At 45.0% G+C, this 21,726-nt stretch overlaps 1 protein-coding gene across 1 annotated transcript in view; it reads left to right on the top strand.

Moving 5' to 3' along the window:
- The first annotated feature begins 7,142 nt into the window (after positions 1–7,142).
- The window catches only part of DYTN (dystrotelin), a 64,202-nt gene continuing 49,618 nt past the window's right edge, over positions 7,143–21,726 (top strand). The window contains 3 exon segments of the mRNA XM_090041680.1: positions 7,143–7,179; positions 8,889–8,927; positions 19,591–19,665. Coding sequence (XP_089897806.1) covers positions 7,143–7,179; positions 8,889–8,927; positions 19,591–19,665 — 151 coding nt within the window.

Raw genomic sequence — 21,726 nt, 5'->3', positions numbered from 1 at the left:
CCCCTGCACCCTCTACCCACTGCAGCAGTCTGGCAGTGGGGACTGCTTCCTGGCTATGACCTGCTGCCACCTGTGACAGCACCCATCCCCTTGGACCTGTGGCCCCATGGCTGAGCACCTGCCAGACCCAGACAAGGACTACACAGCTGCCTGGGCTGCGGTACAGGCACCGCAGCAGAGCCACCTGCACCTCTGGGGCACCTGCCAGTGGGCTGTGGCTGCACAGTTGGCCTTTGTGCAGCACTGCTGTCATATCTTCTGGTGCCCCTGCTCTGCCAGCTGGGCAGAGCCATGGTCCTATTACGACCAGGTCACAGAGTCCTTGGACGCAGATGTTGAGGTGGATGTCATCTACCTGGACTTAAAGAAGGCCTTTGACATGGTTTCTCACCCCATTCTCACAAAAAAACTAGGTGACTGTGGCATTGATGCCTACACAGTCAGATGGGTGGCAAATTGTCTCAATGGTCACATGCAGAGAGTGGTGGTGGTAGACAGGTCATTTTCAACCTGGAGGGATATGGGCAGTGGAGTTCCCCAGGCCTGGGCTATTCAACATCTTTATCATTGACCTGGAGGTGGGTGTGGAAAGCTGTCCACATTTGCTGATGACACAAAGATGTGGGGAGACATGCGCACACTGGAGGGGAGGGACAGAATCCAGCTAGATGTAGACAGGTTATGGAGATGGATGGATGAGAATAGGATGGAATTCAATGCAGACAAATGCAAGGTGCTGCATCTAGGGAGATGGAACCAGCAACACACCTATAGGCTGGGGAACACCCTCCTCCTCCTCAACAATACAGTGGCTAAAAGGGATTTTGGAGTCACTGTTGACTCCAGGATGAACTCCTCTTCCAATGAGAGGAAGCGGTCAGTAAGGCTAACTGCACCTTGTCATGCATCTACAGATGCATCACAAGCAGGTCCAGGGAGGTGATCCTTCCCCTTTGTGCAGCACTGGTCAGGCCACAGTTGGAGTACTGCATCCAGTTCTGGGCACTGTACTTCAAGAGGATGTGACTAGCACTGAGAGGATCCAGAGGAGAGCTGCTCACGTGGTCAGCGGGCAGCAGGCCAGGCCCTATGAAGATAGACTAAAGGGCCTGAATCTATTCAGCCACCACAAGAGAAGACTAAGAGGGGATCTGGTGGCCGTCTATAAACTCACCAGGGGGATCAGTGGAAAATAGGTGAGGCTCTGTTTCCCTGGGCACCACCTGGGATAACAAGGAATAATGGCCACAAATTGATTGAGAGTAGGTTTGGACTTGATATCGGGGTGTTACTTTATGGTTAGGGATGCCAGGTTCTGGAATGGGCTCCCAAGGGACGTGGTGCTTTCCCCTACCTTGGGGGTCTTCAAGAGGAGGTTGGACAGATATCTGGCTGGGATATTATGATCCCAGCACTCATTTCCTGCCCAGTGCAGGGGGTTGGACTTGATGATCTGTTCAGGTGCCTTCTGACCCTAGAAACTATGAAACTGCCACCTGAGACGTGGGGCCTGTACATGGTGCACAGCACAGGTCTGGCCTGCTGGCATGTACCCTCAGGCAGGACCAGGCCAGATCTTGCTGCCACCTGGGCTCCTGGCACTGTATGCAGGGGCCACTCGCCCTTGGGTCAGGCCAGGTCCTGCCTCCATGTTCCCCATGCACCTTCAGGCCAAGCCAGCTCCATGGAGGCAGGACCCAGTCTGGCCCGAGTTCCAGTACAGGGCTCACGGGTCAGCCTGCCAGCCAGGCACTGATCCCCCATGGCTCAATGTGCTGTGGAGGGGCTGGCTGAGGCACAAGGGTACTACAGTGCAGGGATAGCTGGCAGGCAGCTTCTGCACTGTAGCATCCTCATGGCCCGGCTACCCCTGCTTGCTGTCTACAAATGCATTTCAGCGCACATAACTACTGCACTATGGGATAGTACTTGTCCCAGACAGTACTGTCCTACAGTGGAATTAATTCATTTACAGGTTTGCCGTGCCAAATCACTGGGGTTAGATTCCTGAAAGTTCCTGTAGCTGGCAAGACAAAAGGGTTATGGGAAAGATGGCAGGTGGTGAGCTGATGCATGGCCACAGAAGATGGTGGTTACTCAAACCTGTATACTGTGGTAGTCAAAATGGTATACAGAATATTAAGTGTGGATACTCAAAACTGTGGTTGGCAAAACTGTGGTTGGCAAGGGAAACCCGTACTGCACCCTAACACAGACACACAGGAAGATGGTGCCACTCATTTGTGGAACTAATTAGCTCCACAGTAAACTCACTTGTATATGTACCCTTAAATTAGCCAAAATTAACCCTTAAATTACCCAAAGAACCTTGTTTGCCCTTAAATTAGCACATTTTGAAGCCCTTGCCTGAATCAGTGTCTTGGAAAGCTTCACCAGACCTTTTCATATACTGTGAGTTAGGTCTGTTCACACATCATAATATTAGGACTCCTTGCTTTTGTTGTTCTTCTCAAACAGCCTCAAACTAAACATCATTGTACCTTTTAACTGTTGTAAGATACGATTGCTGGAAACCAAATAAGTTTTGCTATTTTTACTAATGAATACAACTAGAATAAACTTGTTATTTTCAGTCTCCTAATGAGCTGGAAATCTATGTTACACAAAGGAAACCAGGAAAAGATCTGTTGTTCTCTGCCAGTTATGGGGGATAGAACAGGGAGATCAAAAGAGAGAAGCTGCTCATAAGAACAGCATTCAGGTGGCTCAACAAAGAGAAGAGCTGTTGTTTGGGAAGGAGCTGAAAGCCTGGAAGAAGCAGCAGCACAGACTCAAATAATATAAAAGAGATCTACCAGTATGTTTTCATGGGGTGAGCATCTCACTTGAAGAAGTTATACTGGAGTTTTCAGGGGCAAGATTCAAATGGGTCTCTTGAAGAGAGTGTATAGGAGTCAGATGTTTCATGGACAGTACTTGTGGCCATTGTCTGGTTTATTCAGTGGTTCCATCTTTCACTATGGTAGGACTTCAACAGAAACAGTGAGGTCTCTAATGTATATTCATATTAATTAACTAGATTGATTATTATACAGAATATGGTACTTAGGCCTGGCAGAGTCCTTGATTCCACACTTAAAGGGCATGTCTACATGAGATGTTTATTGAACAATAGACTAATTAGCTACACAGTAAACATTGTGTGTCTATACATGTAGCAAGAAACCTTTTACTCTGCTCCCCCACCCCCAATGTGAAGCTCCTCCATATGGCAAAAGCCCCTTTTGCAGTAGTTGCCCCTTTTTCAGGATGCTTTCTCTTTTCTACCTTATCTTCCTTCCTCTCTCTTTCTTATAATTTTTATATAAGGTGTATTTGTAGTGCAAATAGAGCTTTTAGATGCTTTTACAAATGTACTTTAAGTTTAAAAGTAAGTTGTACCATGTAACAATGTTAGCAAGGGCAGGAATCTCCGTATGGAGTGGGTCCCTGAATGAATCATGGTTAATTGTATAACACAGTAGCTAGTCTGGATAAACAAGTTAATGAGCAGCAATTAACACCTACAAGACTACAGACTAAGAAGAGGAAAGAATCAATACAGAGCCAGGAACTCCCTGAAACTTCACGGTTAAAAGGTACGGAAGCCCTGGTTTGAACTAACTAATGCTGGAAATAGACCCTTGGGTCTGAAATACCCCCTGATCAACCACTTCCAGAGCTCTATTCATCATGGCAGTGAATCAAAATTCATCAACGGACTCCTGAGACTGCACGTACCTGAGGACGTGACCCCTGGGGCTGACAGCTGCCATCCAGCAGCTACCAAGAGGGATGTCCCCCGAGGTCAATGACTCCTGGATTGGGTAAGCCTGAGAATTGGGGAGTCACCAAAGTCTGCCAGTGAGGAAAAAAGCAGAGAAGAATGACTGTCAAGGGCACCCTCTTTGACCTGACCAGCACTCTGCCTGTCCACCCAGAAGGAACAGCCGGTGACACACTTCTGAAGCAATATCGCACTGAAAGAAGCCTCAACTGGCCATCAATGGCGGACTCCAGCACTTGGGGATAGGTATATCTTGACACCGATGCTTAGTGTTCATAGCTAGTGCGAGTGAGCGAGTGAGATCAGCACCAAGGTTTATGGTCTGACTTTTGCATCTGTCCAATAAACTAGAATTTTATGATGATCCTGTGAGTTGGTCCTTCATAGCCAACATACATGCACTAGGATGGAGTAATTAACTCTGTGGAGTTTTTTTATTCCATAGCAACATGTGTTGAGGCATGAGGGTGCTCAGTGCAAGGGCTGCCTGTTGGCTAGCCCCATACTGGAGCACCCTCAAGGTCCAGCCAGCTCCTCCACAGCACATTGAGCCAGGGGGGAGCAGTCCTGGGGTAGTAGGGTGATCCCTGGGTGGCAGAGTGATCCCCGCCCTATGCCCCCTGCCAGTTGGAGCTGCTCCAACCAGCTCCAACATGCAGCTTCCAGCTGGGGCTGCTCCAACATGCTGTGATCCCGGGTGCACATGCAAACAGCATACCCCAGAAAAATAAGCTCCAGAGTTTATTGCTTCACAGTAATTGCATATATCAATGCACCCAGGAAGAGGTTAGCTGGCTAACTCTTGAACCAGCATTGCACAGATGCTACTGGCAAAGATGTGCATCTTTGGAATGTGGAACAGCACAGCTGTTGTGTGCATTGTGTTCTACAGGGAAACCAAGATCTGACCCCAGGGATCTCTTCATCACTACATAGGAGAGTTACTTCCCTGATCTTCATAAGACTTACTATTGCAGTTGCTCCCTAGCTCCTGGCTAGAAGTATTTTGGAAAATATTTTTTTTTTCCCCATAAAAAAATTCCAGTTGGTTGTAACTGGCTTGTCATAATATAATAATATTCTTGTTCACAAAGAGCCTATGAGTTCTGATATACTCCTTACATGCCAAAATAGCTGGAAAACCCTACTTCTGACATTTCCTTAAAATAAAAGTTTATCTTACCAATGTTAGCACATTAAACAGTGGTTTGCAGCCTTTTTAGACTCAAGGCATGCCTCACTAGACCCAAGACACCCCTCTATAATTTTAGTGAATTGAGCAGCACCCCAACTCAAAAGCTAATTCATTAATTATAGTACTTACTTCCACCTGTATTTGCTTATTTTCTTACAGTTCCTGCACACCATTCAAGGGTCTCATGACACCCCAGGGTGCCCCAGATACCCTGGTTAAAAATCACTGGCATAAATTATACCATTTGGATGTACAATAAAGTGTGTAAAAATCTGATTCCATGGGACAATTATTTGCCCCAAAAGTTGTTACCAATTTGTCCTTTTCCCTGTTTGAGTTGTCACACTAGCTGATTTCACAGAGCCTTTTGCTTCCTGCATCAGAGAATCTGACTTTCCTTTGCTTTTTTGTCTCTATAGTAACATGACGTTGCTTAACAACTGGGAGATGCTTGTTTGTGTCCCTCTTTTGACATATTGCACTCTACATGCAAAAAAATGGCCCTTTGAAACAAAGATCAAGGAGCCTTTGTCTTTAATTATTCAGACTATGTATTATTAATTAATTACGCTTCTCTGTTTGAACTACTTAGGCAATGCATGATATCTTGTGCTGGACCTAGCCCATGCACTGCTGAGAGCAACATTCATTTAAAAGCAAAACCTTTACTGTTCTGTTTTTAAGTCAGGTTTTAACTATTGTCAAACTACCGGATTGCTTCACTAGTACCTTGTGACTTCCACAGGTAGGAGAGGAAGGTAAGAACTGTTACTATATTTAGGGAAAGATTGTATTTGCAATTGCAGCAGGCAAACAAAAGAATTTGTTTCTTTCTTCAGCCAAGATATAAAAGTGTCTTATATTACTGTATACTTTGGTGCATTCTCTTTTATACATGTCACGTACTCCATATCAGAGTTTAGCCTGAGTAAGAACAGCAAGATTTGGTCAGCTGATTGACTGGAGATTTTTTCCCCCCCTAAACTAAAACATCTTAGTTAGCCTTTTTGTTCCTATTTATTTATAAGCTAGTTAGCAGTTAACATATTACTTTTACTTTATTAGGATTCCATTTTATATAGAAGTGCTAAATTAGCCAAATCCTGCTCAGTGCACTGGAGTAGTCCCAGAACAATCAGGGGTTGGGCTTGTCACTTTAAAAAGCAGAAGTTTATATATAACAAATAAGGTACGTGTGTGTTAATTATGTGTTTAAAGCAAATGTGCTGCTGATGTAAAGAAACTAGATTGATGCCGTAATCTTATAAGAAAGTGACCACTTACTTCAATCCAATATAAAACCTGTAAGCACCTCCTAACTTTAAGCATTTAACTTGAAGGATGATCTTAAATGTTTGGCTGAATCAAAATGCTCATCCTTGCACAGCATCAAGCCATAATTTTTGTGCTCACTATATAAAACTCCATTGAACTCAAAGAAGTAATTCATGCAACAGCTGTGTTTATATAAAGCTAGGTCCCATGAAAAGGAAGAAGCAACGAAGCAGCTTTTGGGTCATTACACGTCTCCTTAGTCCAGGGGTGGGCAAAATGCAGCCTGCGGGCATGATGCAGCCCGCTAGGCCATTCTATCTGGTCCATGGGGCCCCTAAAAATTTTATAAAAATAATATTTATCTGCCCCTGGCTGCCCGTCATGTGGCCCTCAATGGCTTCCCAAAATTCAGTAAGCGGCCCTCCGCCCATAATAATTGCTCACCCTGCCTTAGTCGCTTACACTCCGAGCCACTAGCATGGACCCTCAGCTTTCCTGGCAGTTCCCCAACTGATTTAATTGTGATTCTTCCGCTGTACAGCAGTGTGTAGCACTATTCCAATCCTAGGACCTGTTTAGTGTTTTAGTGTAGAAAGGGATCATGGAAATCTCAATTGAGTGTCAGGAGCATAAACTTTAGTAAGGAAGAAAGTAAAGTAACATTGAGATAAGGAGGATAAGAGAATGATACTTCTTTCATGGAAGGAGTGTTGTAAGAATTGTTATATTTCAAAATCATAGGAAAGTAGGGCTGGAAGGGACCTCAGGAAATCATCTAGTCCAACCTCCTGCTCAAGCCAGGATCATCCCCATCTAAGTCATCGTAGACAAGTGATTGTCTAACCTATTTGAGCGAACAACCCTCTTGTCCAACTACCAGGCATGATGCCTGAAACGTCAAAAGCACCTCAACCTGCCATGGGTAAAGCAGGGGGATGCCGTTGATTTGCCACTGCAAGGAGATAGAATTGTTTTAAAATATACTCAAAAGATCCAAACAATGAAGAAGTTAAAGAATTCTATGTTATGATATTTCAAGTATTAATATCTTAGTAAAATAATGGGATACAGAGTTGCAGCTTTTACCAATCAAAACATCTATAATCAAACAATAATTTTTCAGAACAAATAATAACTACAGATCACTTAATTTGTGCTTCATAACTGGCTTGCATATTATTTCGTTTATTATTTGATTGCCCTATTGTCAATTACTATGACTAGAAAATATAATATAAATAGAAGGTTGGATATGTTCAGTTTTAATGTCATATTTATTATTAATGTTCCAGTTAAGTTTTCTAACTCTGACTAGTTAAGTCATGTATTTGTTCAAATGAGCTTTAATATTTTTCACTTTGAGCTGTACATACTGTAGGTATGGATACATGCACCTTTGGAGGCATTTCAAAAGGTGTTCAAATGTTACAGTTGGAGCCATTTTGCTGCATTTGTATCACTTCAAGCTTGTCAACACATAGCAATTAAAATGTAACAGCTGCTGCCCTTTTAAAACATTTCCCCTTTGAAACAGCTCCAAATATAGGCATGTTCATCCCCTGTTCCTGAAGCTTCATGTAATTTAACAGTTCTAGTATGCCCTGTGTTATTAAAATATGAATGCATAAATTAAAAGACAAACCTCACAAGACCAGTTATACTGTTAATAAGAGAATTTAATGTAATGCATTCCTGACATGTAAACTGAGAACAGTGTTTGAAGTCTCCAGTGTTCTCAGTGACATAAGGACTACTACCTTCAGGAGTGGTTTGCAAAGGTAAGTGTATGCATGTGTTTTCTCGCCTACTTTCCCAACCTCTCTGAAAAGAAAGAAGAGCAGCTCAGCTGGAAAGTCTTGTTCCAGTTGGAAACTTCTAATAAGTTGAATTGCTTATTGGAGTGAGGGCAATCAATAAGCCTTGGAGGCTGGCAAACATAAAGCTGTGTTTTTCCTCCTGGGTTTCTTTACTGTTCATTGACTGGTATTGCCATCACAGGACAACCAAATGGTGCAAGAGCCCATCCTGCACATCCTCCCCCTTAGCACCGAGTCTTCTATAACAATGGGGGCCAACCTTTTTGGCAGGCATGCCACAAATTAGCCCCACATCCTGCCTGAGTGCCACTAATCCCTTCCCCCTAGCTGACCTGCTGTTCGGCTTTCTGCTCCCTGACTATGCTGCAGCTCTGCTCTCTGCTCTATGTTCCCTGCCTGATCTGATGCTCCACTTTCTGCCCCCTACCCTATCTGCCAATGTACTGCCTGTCCCTTCCCCAGTCTATCATGTGCCACATGCAAAAGCTGCTCATGCCACTTGTGGCACCCATGCTGCAGATTGGCTCCACTTGTTCTATAATATGAGGTTAGGATTTCCAGGGTTACTTCTTTTTCACACTGATGCAAGAGGAGAAACAGGCTAATTATTCTGTGTTTGATGGAAATCCCCTGCATGCAGTAGCAACAGAACTTGACTCCTCATAAGGTAATACCTTATTGTATGTCATTTTCACTTATTTCCAACTCACAAATACATCCATTATGGGAATCAGACAAAAATGTCCATTTTAAAAAGCTCCTATTGTCCTCGTCTAGGAGCTCTGGTGCCATATTTTTGTTTGTTTCTTTACAGGAAGCCCAAGCCTTCCTGAAATGGATCCAGATCAGCAAGGTAAGTAATATTATCAGTTGCCTCCCGTCCTTCACAAGAGAAATCCCACCATCCAGTTCTCAGAACCTTTGTTCTGGCAAGAGAAAAGCTCCACTCCTATCAGTGCCATGGAAGACCAGCCTGTGCTCCCCATGTTATAAATACAGGCAATATTTGTTCTGCTATTTACATCTGGCCTAGAAGTAAGATGCAAAGCTAATGGATAATCATTTGGAAAGCATAAGGAGCCAGTGTGAGGACAAAATAGGCAACTCAGATGTACTGGTAGTTTAAGCAAGTTTGGTAATTTAAAGCAAGTTACACCAGTAAAGAGTTATAAAAGCAAAGCTATATATTAAAGGACTTTCAGGTTTAATAGGCTCAGCCATGGTAATGAGTTCTGAATCTGAGACCTGGTGGCAATATCCCAGGGCAACCCAGTGCAGTCCCCCTAAATGCAGTAGTTCCTGAATCCAGCTTCTGCTGTCTTGCATACTGAACATAATGCACCAATAAAGCCAGAGGCATAACTAGTGAGTTGTGCCCAGGACAAGACTCCCTTGCAAGGCAGTGGCAATAGCAAGGGAGCAGTGGGAAGGAGGGTGACCTTATCTGCCTGGGGTATCCCAGCATGCAGCTCCTCCAACCTGGCCCCTCCAGCAAGGGGTACAGGAATGCCATGGCAAAGATTAGTGAGATCTAGGGGTACCATTCTGGCACTCCCTCTAATTCAATGCCCAAGGCTCGTGCCTTTCCTCCTCACCCAGTTACACTACTGAATAAACCCCTTTGGCTCGTTTATAACCTCTTCACTATATAGTAAAAGTCCACTGTAACATGGGTGCTTTGTGGCTGTTCATCTCTTGGTTGTTTCCGATTCTCAATTTCCTAAAGCATCTCCCTCTAAACCAGGGGTGGGCAATTATTTTGGGCAGAGGGCTGCTTCCTAAGTTTCCACAAGTCATCAAGGGCTGCATGACAGGCAGCCCAGGGCAGATTAATATTAATTTTCTAAATTTTTTAGGGGACCTGCAGGCCAGATAGAATGGCCTGGCAGGCGGCATCTGGCCCCTGGGCTGCATTTTGCCCACCCCTGCTCTGAACTAATGATTTCTAAGCCATTTCTAAGCCATTCTAAAACTCAAGCAGTTTTGGGATGAAAGCTATCCTTCTGTAAAAAGCCAACACAGGCCAATCGTCTTTTAAGGTCCATCTAAGCCAGGGGTGGGCAATTATATTGGCTGGAGGGCCACTTAATGAGTTTTGAGGACCTGTCAAGAGCCATATCCTCCTCTCCTCACCCACCAGAGCTGTAGTTTGCTGCAGCAAGCAGGCATCAGTGTCAGGTGCAGGTGTAGCCAGCAGGTTCCAGAGCTCCGATGAGGAACCTGCTAGTCCACAGCTGACACAACTGCCCACCCAGCACAGTGGCGGTTCCTGCCTGGGTCCACAGCTGATGCTGCCAGCAGGTTCCAGGCTGGGGATCTGGGCCGGAGCTTCTCCCACATCGAGAGGATAGAGGTGTTAGCTGTGGATGCCGCTGGCAGGTTCTACCTCCACAGCTGATGCTGCCACCTTTCCACTGTGGTGGAAGCCACACTCAGATGCCTGATGGTGCTGGGCAGAAGCAGTGGTGCCCCCACCAGCACCATGCAGAGGCCAGAGCTTCTGGCCATCTGAAGGCCAGATCCAATTATTTGGCATGCTGGATCTGGCCCACAGGCTGTATTTTGCCCACTCCTGAGCTAAACCCTAGCTCTGCAAAAGAACTGGGTTCCAGTTAAGTCACATGCAGGCCTTCCAAATTGGGCTTAAATGGGATTCAGTGTATGAATTGCATATGTTGTTCCAAGATGAAGGCAGGGGACTTACCTCATGTCACCTGCTCTACAGGAATATTAATATATCCACACTATTCTGCAAATGGAAGATGATTTGTAACAGTTTACCTCTGAACGCAATGGACCTAAGTTCTTGCGGAGTAGCTTTCACTTAATGCAGGATAGAGCAGGTACATGAAACAATGCCACAAAGTAGCTGATGCACAGATTAATTTAGTATAATTTGTTTATCAGCCTATAACCTTAATGAAGCAAAGGCCTTTATTGGTTTTCTGCATGGACTTGCATTTTACCACAAGTGAGAAAGTAGAGGGTTTTCTTTGTGCCTTGTAAGGTGCCCTCTCATTCTCACAGGCTGGAGCATCATTGTTTTGTATTTAACTTGGACTTTTTCTCTTATCATGTCTTTGACTTGGATACTTCCCAGGTTGATTTTGGAAATATTACATAATTGGTACCAAAAGCTCTATGATAACAAACACTAAGGCTGTGGATTGTCCATAAGGATAGACTTGAATCCAAAATATGGTAAAATATTTCAGAAATCAATTAATAGCAGATGGCTAACAGAACCCACAGCAAATGTGTTTGAGAGATCTTGGATGAGAACATGAAATTCCTCAACTCAGAGTACAATCCTGCAAAAGGCTCATATTCAGTCATACCACTTCTTGCATTCATATTTCTTATTACAGGAACAGAATAAAGATTTGAGGTCCAGTCCAACAGCTACTGAAATCAAAGGGAAATTTTCTATTTATTTTAATGGATTTTGGATTCTTTCTTCAAGAAAGAATGCTTGTACTACAAGCCAGGAAAACCATACTCCTTTCCCATGTTGCATTACTTAGTATAGAACATTAGTCTGTATAACCTCTCCAAGTAACATCACACAACATGTTCTGACAAGAACAAAATTAGACAGATACAGATAGCAGACCAGAGATACGTTTATCATGGGAAGAATATGTGAACCAGCAGAGCCCTTAATTTGCTGACCATTATTATTAGACTGGGGCATTTACAGGGAACTGTAACAGTTTGCCCTCCCCAGCGGCATTTTTTTTTTTTTTGCCCATGAGGGGCACCCCAGATGTTAATGTTTCATTTCTCTCGTTCATCTCATATCCCGCCTTTGCTCACCTGCCACATCTTGATGTAAATATCATTTTAGATGTTCTTAAAAAAGTGGTAGACTGCCTCTTGTAATTCTATGTTGGGGTTCTCAGCCACCACAGGCCTTGTCCCATGTCTTTCTCTAGCTAGGTCTACCAGTCTAAACCCACCAGATAGTGTTAGACTCCAAGGCTCTAGCTCTTTAATCTTGGGCAACACCCTTTCTTTTAACTCGGCTACTAGCCAAGGTTCCCCCACAGGGGCCCAGCTTAAAAGTCCTCCACCCAGCTCTGACAGGCTGGCCCTATATAAGTGCACATACTGGTGCACTAGGCCCCTTTGGTGCTAATGAGGTCTCCTCCTCCCCTACAGCCTTGTCCACAAGCCACCAGTGTCAATCAACAAATTACACACACACATGCACACAGTAGGTCAATGGTTTATAACCACACAAAAAAAATATAAATTAAACAAGGCAGCATGCCAGCTTACATTTTCTTCATGGCTTGGTGCCTCTGCTTCCTGGCTGTCTGTGATGCTCCTCCCCGTGGCGCAGCTGCCACTTATCTGAGAGGAATTCCCTTCTCACAGCAGCCAGATTGGCAGCTAAGCCTCTGTGGAGCTCCCATGCACAACCTCCTTCCCCTTTGGTTGCTGCCCCTAACTACCGCCAAGACTAAGGTTTTTATAGCTCTGGCCTGCCCCTTTCTTGTCACCTGACTAGCTGGCCAGGCTCAGCTTTTAACCCCTACCCTGCCAGCAGGCTGTGCCCAGAAAGTTCTGGTCTTAAAGCAACTGGTCTACTTTCTGATAACGGGGCTAGGGTTCCCTGTAACAGGAACCAATTTATAAAAGTCAGTTGTTTTCAATAGGAAGCAAGTGGAAACATTTGTGAACTACTTCCACTCAGTTATACATGTTCACATTTTACCTACATCCTCCATTATCTAGGAATGTCTCCTGTACTTGAATCATAGGGATATACAATTTACAAGGAAAGGAGAATGAGCAAACAATAAGTCAGGCCTGGCAAAAGGGTTACATTTATATTATGTAAAACATGTCAGTAAAAAAAATTTGCTGTCAGTAAAAAGTTTTCAAATTGTTGGTAGAATAAAATATTTTCTCAGGTTTGCAACTCTGAAAGAAGGTGGCACATAGGAGGTAAGAGGGTTAACCCTTTTTTGCTGCTCCATATCACTTTTTAAACGGCTTTTTGAAAACACACTTTGGCAAAAGAAAAGGAGGTAACACAGAATCATAGAAAATTAGGGTTGGAAGGGACCTCATCTAATTCAAGCTTGTACTCAAAGCAGGACCATCCCCAACTAAATGATTCCAGCCAGGGCTTTGTCAAGCCAGGCCTTAAAAGACTCCAAGGATGCAAATTACACCATCTCTTTAGTTAACCCCTTTCAATGCTTCACCACTCTCCTAATGAGAACGTTTTTCCTAATATCTAACCTAAACTTCCCTTGCTGCAACTTGAGACTATTGCTCCTAGTACTGTCATCTGCCAACACTGAGAACAGTTTAGCTCCATCTTCTTTGGAATCACCATTCAGGTAGTTAAAGGCTGCTATCAAATCCCGCCTCAGTCTTTTCTTCTACAAGATGGCCACCTTAACTCAGTCATAGTCATTAGCTTCATCTCAAGGCATTGCCCTGTATGTGGCCTGTGCCTTACCTACAGCTAAGGCCCCCGAGTTGACTGGTCCAGTATCCCTTATCCAGCCTGACCTGTATTGCATTGTGCTCAAATGCTTCGATGTAGGCCCCTGAGTCATCTTCCTGGGTCACTTTAGGCATTTTGAAGAAAGAAAAGTTATGTTGCAGCCAGTTCTGGTGCTGGGCTACCTCCCGCTATGCAGGGTGGTAAACATCAAGAATCTGAGTGCCTGCAGAGTCTGCCCTAGGAGGTCAGGATTTGCCATTACTGCCAACTGCACGGCAAATGAGTCACCTACGGTCAGGTTCTCTTCTGAGTTCCTGGCCTATGCACCATTTTGTACCTGCTGGGTTTTGAGTGGCCGCTCTCGCACAGCTCAAGACCAGCTGTTCCTGTCCTGCCTCTAGTTTCCCCTTGGGCACTATTGCTGCTATTGCATCACCTCCCCATGGAGACCCCTGATACTCACCCACCATGACTAGTTGTTCTCTTCAGGAGTGGAAGGCTCCCCTGGAATTGGGATTTTGCTAGGAGATGTCACCAGCAGATATTCCTGGGGCTCCACCTCCCCTACACCCCTTCCATGTGCCAGCCAGCAGTGTTCAGCTGGATGTTAGCTGGCCTGTATACTTCAGTCATTGGGCCTGTTGGCATGACCCTGACCCATGCTTCTAGTATGGCAACCTGAATGTGGCATTGAATTAGCACACTGCCTTGCGTGTGGGGATTTTCTATTTTAAAACCATTAATGTGGGCCTGGGTTATACCCAAATGGCTCATCCCTGCCTAGAGACTATGCATCGATGGGCCAGAGTATGGCCTGCTGAACTTCATGTGTCCTAGCCTGGAGTCTCTGGGGGCCCCTCAATCCTCGGCTCCAAGGAAGAGTGAGTGGTTGCCTTCTGACCTTAGGAGCAATTCAAAAGTATAAGAAAAGAATCAAAGTGCTGGGGAGGCATAGTGTTGCTGCCCCACTCACATGTCCTACATGCACTGTGACAATCTGTCCCTAGGTGTTATTCTTGGTCCAGGCTTGGTTCGCCCTCTGAGCCATGGAGTGGACCTCTCTTCAGGGTCCCATCCTGGGTCCCTCCAGTGAGAGTCTCTGGCTACACTTGGGGGGAGCGCCCAGCTGCCTCTCAGCTGGTGTACCCCCAGTGTTCTCTCTACCATGGGCTCTTATTGGAGCTTGCTGGCATCCTCTGATGATGTCACTGCCTTGTGCTGGTCCCAGCCATATAAACAAAGGCCTTTGACATAATGTTGCACCCAATTCTTATACATAAACTAGACAGTTGCAATGTGGATTACTACACAGTCCAGTAGGTTGAAAATTGCCTTATAGGATTCACCCAGAGAGTGGTGGTAGATGGGTCAGTTTCTACCTGGAGAAATGTAGGCAGTATCCCCCAAGGCTCTGTCCTGGGACCGGTACTATTTAATATCTTCAATAGTGACTTGGACGAAGGAGTAGAAAGTACCCTGTCCAATTTTGCTGACAACACCAAACTATGCAGGGCGGTAAACAAACTAGAGGGCAGGCAACAAATCCAGGCCGATTTGGACAGGCTAGGGAAGTGAGTGGAACAGAATAGGATGCAATTTAACAAGGATAGGTGGCATGTGTTGCACCTGGGGAGGAAAAAAATCATCAATACTCCTATAGGCTGGGAGGTACCATTTTAAGTAGCACAACTGCAGAAAGGAATCTTGGAGTTGTAGTTGCCTCCAAAATGAACGAGTCATCAGTGTAATGAGGTAATAAGTAAAGCTAAGCACACCCCTTCTTGCATAAGTAAGTGCATCACAAACAGGTCTAGAGAGGCGAGTCTTCACCTCTATGTAGCATTGGTCAGGCCATAGCTGGAGTACTGCGTCTAGTTTTGGGTACCGCACTTCAGGAGGGATGTGGATGGCCTGGAGAGGGTTCAGAGGAGGGCCACTTGTCTGGTTAAAGGCCTACAGAAAAAACCCTATGTGGACCGATTGGGAGACCTGAACCTCTTCAGCCTCTGCAAGAAGAAGCTGAGAGGTGATCTCATGGCCGCCTACAAACTCAACAGGTAGGGTCAAGAAGAAATAGGAGATACAATGTTTACCAGGGCACCTGTCGGAGTAACTAGAAATAATGGCCACAAACTGAAAGAAAGCAAATTCAGACTGGACATCAGGAAAAAATTCTTTACAGTGAGGGTTGCCAAAATATGGAATGTGTTTCCAAGGGAGGAGCTGTCCCCGTCCTTGGAAGTATTTAAAAGGAGATTGGACAGACAGTACTCTTTCCAGCCTAGGGCAGGGGGTCGGACTCAATGATCTAATAGGTCCCTTCCAACCTTAACTCTATGAAACAAGTGGCTGGTGAACCACATGGGCAGTTTGTCTGTCAGCTGCTGTTCCCCATTTGGCATGCCTGCCAGTGGTAAGTATTTCCCCCTTGTGGGGTTACTAAGGGATTTTTCCCAGTGCCATGGGGCTTCCCCGCAGCCCCCATGCTAGGGAAGGGATCTCTACCCCTTTTCCCTCATCACCCCAGGACACAGGAGAATGCACGTGTCCTTATTAAACCTCATGAGATTTCTTTTGGACCAATCCGACAATTTGTCTAAATCACTCAGAATCCTAGCCCTACCCTCCACCATAACTACTACTTCCCCCAGCTTGGTGTCATCTACTAACTTGCTGAGGAAAACCCAAACATGTTCAACATAAAAGAGTTTCTTAAGTTTTTATATTTTTGTTAAACCCAAGTGTTTTTTTGGGAACAAAAACCTGAAAAGCTTAAGCAAAAACAGAGTTTTTTTCTGCACAAATTTCTATTTGGTTGAAAAGTTAGTTTCCAACCCCCAGAGACTAAAGGGGAAATTCTTTGGCCAGTTATAATATTAGAGTTCTCTCTCTCTCCAGTACCTCTCCTAAAATAGTGACCTCCAATGTTTGGCTCCAGTGATGCGTGTGCTAGTTCTTCTACCATTATCTATACACTGCAGTTCCTTCTGTGACTGCTCTGTTGTATAAAGATACCTAACCTAACTCAGGTAGTGCTGGTAGACTACCTTTGACATGGACTAATTTATTCTGCCAAGATGAATTCAACTTCAAACTGGCAGAATCTAAATTCTGGTTCAGGTAACTCCTGCCTATGGCGGTGGGGCTGGACTCAAACTCATGAGATCTCTTCTAGCCCCTAATGTCTATTAAATCAGTGAAATTCAACTGAGTGTACACTTAACAAATTTGTGGATGACACCTAATTAGGTGGAGTTGCAGATGTTTTGAATGGCAGGGCTAGGATCCCAAATGACCTGAATACACTCAAAAAAAATGGTCTGCAATCAACCAAATTAAATTCAACAAGGACAGATCAACAAGTGCAAAGTCCTGCATTGGGGATGGAATAATTGCATGCACGAATACAGACTGGGGAATGACTAGCTAGGCTGCAATCTGCAGAGGACCTGGAGGGTTCAGCAGACCAGGGTTACTCAATCTCTGGCCCATGGGCCAGATCTGGCGTACAGTGCTATGTCATCCAGTCTGGAGGGTTCCCCACAAGTTCAGAAATTTGAAACAGGGAAGCGGTGACACTGCTCCCCTGCCACCAAATTTCTGGACCCATGGACCCAGGAGTTAAGTCCTTTGTCCTGAATCTGGCACTCAATCCCAGTGCAGAGGGCCAGGCAGGGGGAGCACCAGGCCCCAGGGTCCAATCCCAGTGGGAGGGGGTGATACTGGGCCCCAGAGCCCAATCTGGTCCACAGATAGGCCCTGTACCACTTGTCTGTGCCCAAAAGGTTAAGCACCACTGCAGTAGACCATAATTTGAATGTCAGTCAAAAGTATGCTCTTGTTGTAAAAAGACCAACAGCATACATGTACTGGGTTATATTAACAGGATTATCACTTGCAAATCAAGGATAGTGTTTCTTCCACTCTATTCGGTGCTTGTGAGGCTTTCCTTGGAGTATGATTTCCAGTTTGGGGCCCTATACTTTGAGAACAATATAGATAGCTTGGCAAGTCGAGTGCAGAGCAACAAAAATTATTTTAGGGACCTGGGAAGTGAGACTTATGAGGAAAGGCTAAACAAACTAGAGTTCCTTAGTCTAGAGAAGAGAAAACTGAGGAGGGATTTGATAACAAATAGAGAGGATGGAGATGGGCTTTTCTCTGTAGCCACATGAGACAGAACCAGGAGCAATGATCTCAAGTTGCAGTGCAGGAAATGTAGGATGGAGATTAAGAGGAACTTTCTGACTATGAGGGTGGTCAAGCATTGAAACAGACTACCTAGATAGATTGTGGAATCTCCATCCTTGGAAAATTTTCAAGAGCAGGTTGGAAAAATACTTGTATGGGATGCTTTATTTAACCTAATCCTTCCTTGAACAGGGGGCTGAACTAGATTACTTTGTCACGTCCCTTCCAGCCCTACTTTTCTATGATCCTGCAAACTCTACACTATACTGCAGTGTAACAGGGGGCCAGCTCGGGGCTGATCTCCATGTGGCCTGCCCACCTGTTCTTGGGCTAACCACCCGCTTTCTCACCCACTATGCCTTGATCTTAATAATAAATTGATAGATATAATTAAAGCGGGAGGCTGCCCATTTTCTGCCCCAATGCCAGGGGTGCTATCTGCAGCTCCATTCCTCCCCTACACCACAGCCCAAGCTTCGCAGATGGCATCTAGGTGTTCCTGTCATCACTGGCCCCACACTGGGCCCCAGACTCCTTCTGATTGGACCCTAAACAGATCCCCCTCATCAGGTGGCCTCATCCACCTTCATACAGACTATGTAGTTCCCTGAAGCCATTTTCCCCTCTCAGGTGTGGTCCCCTCCTGGGATCTTTGGCTACCAGCCCTGGCCCACCTCCAGGCCAATCGGGACCCCTGGCCCTCAGCTCTCGGGCATCCCTCACAGTGGGCCCCTGGCCCTTTTGACTGGTCTGGTCCTGGCCTCAGCATGGGCCAGTCAAGGGTACTATCTTGATCAGTATTTGAGTCTCTAGTCCCTCACTCTCTCTAGGGATCCACCCCCTGGGCCCTACAATAAAGGAGTAACCTACCTGGTAGGGGGGAGGGGGAAGCTAGGGGTTAAGGCACCCAAACCCGCCTTTCACTGGGGTGATCACTGGCCTGGCATTTCCTGGGGGCTCCTGCAACACTGAGAGCCCCGCCAGGCCAGTCCTGGGTACCCGGCAGGGTGCAGTTTTAGGTCATGCCCAGGAGCCTCCTACCATCCCCTACAGCAGCCCTCAGGCCAGGCGATGTTGTTGCCTGACACCCAACAGCCAAACAGCCTTGTTTATATTGTTAGCCCCGAGCCTAAAATAGCTGCCTTCATTAGGCACCTGGAGGCTGCCAGCTCCAGGACCTTAAAAGTGGCAGGCACACACAGTGCCCTGCCACATGCAGTCACTACATCTGAAAGGTTAGTTGTACTTTAAAATACAAGGGTGTTTCAAAAAGTAATGGCAATTTCAAAGTAAAGCATTCCGTGTGTAATGATCACTTGCTGGACCATATTGCTTGTACTTGTAGTTATAAAACAGTGGGTGCATTCAACAAATGTCACAATCACCATTCCCCACAGCTGCGTAGCTTCCACTGGACACAAAATGAGTTTATTTCAAAATTGTTGTTACTTTTTGAACCCTCATAGAAGATTCTGCATTTTTCTAATCTACGTTAGGGAGACATGGGATGAGCAATCAGAGCAAGCATAGGACTCATAAGCTAGGCTTTTGATTGCTTCCTTCATATTCCTCCATGGTGATTTTTTTTCCATTTTCTCTTAAATGTAGTAGTCATGAAATGGAGGGAGGGCATAAACCAGAGGTGGGCAGAATGTGGCCTGTGGGCCGGATGCGGTCTGCCAGGCCATTCTATCCAGCCTGCGGGGCCCCTAAAAAATGTAGAAAATAAATATTTACCTGCCGGACTGCCTGTCATGCAGCCCTCAATGGCTTGCCAAAACTCAGTAAACGGCCCTCTGTCTGAAATAAATTGCCCACCCCGGCATAAACCAACCCATCATATTTGTGTTTTCATTCACAGAGGCTCTGAGTGACATCCAGAATTCAGTTTATAGAACAGCCCTGAAGCTACGCTCAGTACAAACTCTCTGCCAATGTAAGTAGATGAGGAAGTTTCTGTACTTTTGGACTGGGAGGGGAATCTGGAAAATTCATAGAGAATAGGGCTGGAAGGGACCTTGAAGATTATAAAATCCAGCCCTTGCCCCAGGGGCAGGAAGTTAGCTAGGGTCAAAGGATCCCAGCAAGATAAAAAGAAAAAAAAAAAGTCACAGTCTGAACTAAAACACTGCTTTGTCTTTCTCCAATACTCTTCCCTTAAAGGGTTCTGGAGCACACTACAAATTTGTTTGTGAACAAATGGACAATTATACTCTGTACAGGAACCAGTGCTTTTCTGACACTCATATAGCATTTTCCAAAGGAAGCTAAATATTTTTATCCTAGTTTTGCTAATGGGGAAACTGAATCAAAGAGGTCAGCTGACTTGCCGAGAAGATACAGTGACTCAACTGCAGAGTCAGCAGCAGAATTCAGACCCTATCCTTTGTAACATCGAGAGTGTTAGACCCCATCTCCATGTGGCACCCAACGACTAGGGAGACGATGATCCGATTGCCCATGGGTCCTGTTACTCTTTAGACAGAGCAGGCAGGGAGCAAACACCAGCACACATTGCTCACAACAGCTTTATTCAGAATGGAGACAGCTTTGGGTCAGGTCCCAAAAAACAAACTGAGGACCTGCCCTAAACAATAGTTCCCCCCCCACACACATACATTTATACACTTTGGTTTATGCTTACCATTCATTCTACCCTTGTTCCTCCTATGTTCCACCCATTTTTCCTCCCATCTCAAGCTCTGCCTCCGTTCACTGTTTACTTCATTAGCATGAAATGGTCTATGCATTTTACTTATTTACATGTCTTTTTGCTATGAGTGCATGTCTAAGACCTTAACTTCTTTTCTTCAGTCAATGGGCAGACTTAACCAAAACCTGGAAGCTTTTGGAGGCTTCTTCACCAATCTTCATTTACCTTTTTGTATATATTCATCTCGGATTCTGTTACCAATTACATGGTGTTTCACATTCCAGTCTGTTTTTCTGTCTCATGTTGTACCATCTTCCACATTCCTAAAAATGTCACCACATTCACAGCACACAGACTTGCACGGATTCATTTCTTGTTTTTTCCTCAGAAAATGGTTGACACAGTTAAGATGATTACTTAGCATAAGCAAATGGCTGGCTTAGCTATCATTCTGCGATGTGGTCAGCAGCTCTGCTAGGCTACAGGTCATACCTTTATTCAGCTGCAGATTCAACGCTCCCGGAAAAATCCAAATATTGTCATTCTAACAGAGAGGATTCCCAATGCACCATGCGGATTATCTTTTCTATGTGTTCTGTTATAACATAAGTGTTAATAAACCTGGTCAACATAGTTTTGACAGTTCCGTACCTCCCCACAAAAACACAAAACAACAACAACAACAACAACCCCACACACCTCATCAACAATGGGGTTTTATTGAAGACAAAATATTTTCAATAATCAAACTCCCCTGCAGAAAATATATTTCCTTAAAAAAAAAAAAAAAATTAAAGAGACTTATTGTCATCCATTTCACACATCTTCTGTGAGCTCTAATTAAAATAAAAAGGCAGTGGAGGAGGACATTTAAATAGCCCTGGCTCTTAAAACCAGCTGCAATGAAATAAAGCCTAAACCAGAAACCTGCTTCCCCCAACAATGAAGTACTGGGGAGGGGAGAAGGGGAGCAGGAGGATCAGTTCCCAGGGAAATATCAATTACTAGGTTCTTGCCAACAGATCTGAGAAAGCAGCTCAGCATTACTGCCAAACAAGGAGCAGCAGAGGCACTGATTTATTTTCCTGGGGCCCAATCTTGTGCACACAAACTATGAAGCATCAGGCTTCATCTCCTGAGTAATTCTATTTTAAAAAAAAAAGTCAATGGAATTGCTTATGGCAGCATTTTATTTTTACTTATAGGCTTGAGATTTTCAGAGACACTGCTCATCATGGTGAATGAACAGAGTACCAATGAACTCTCTCTCATAGCACTCCCATGAAATAATCATCATCATTCCCATTCCAGAGGAAGAAAGTAGGCACAGAGCAGCAGGAGGCT

The sequence above is a fragment of the Crocodylus siamensis genome, chromosome 4, assembly GCF_052110815.1.
Source record: "Crocodylus siamensis isolate JL-2025a chromosome 4, ASM5211081v1, whole genome shotgun sequence".
In the NCBI taxonomy this organism is placed as follows: domain Eukaryota; kingdom Metazoa; phylum Chordata; order Crocodylia; family Crocodylidae; genus Crocodylus; species Crocodylus siamensis.
This window is presented reverse-complemented; position numbering and strand designations above follow the sequence as displayed.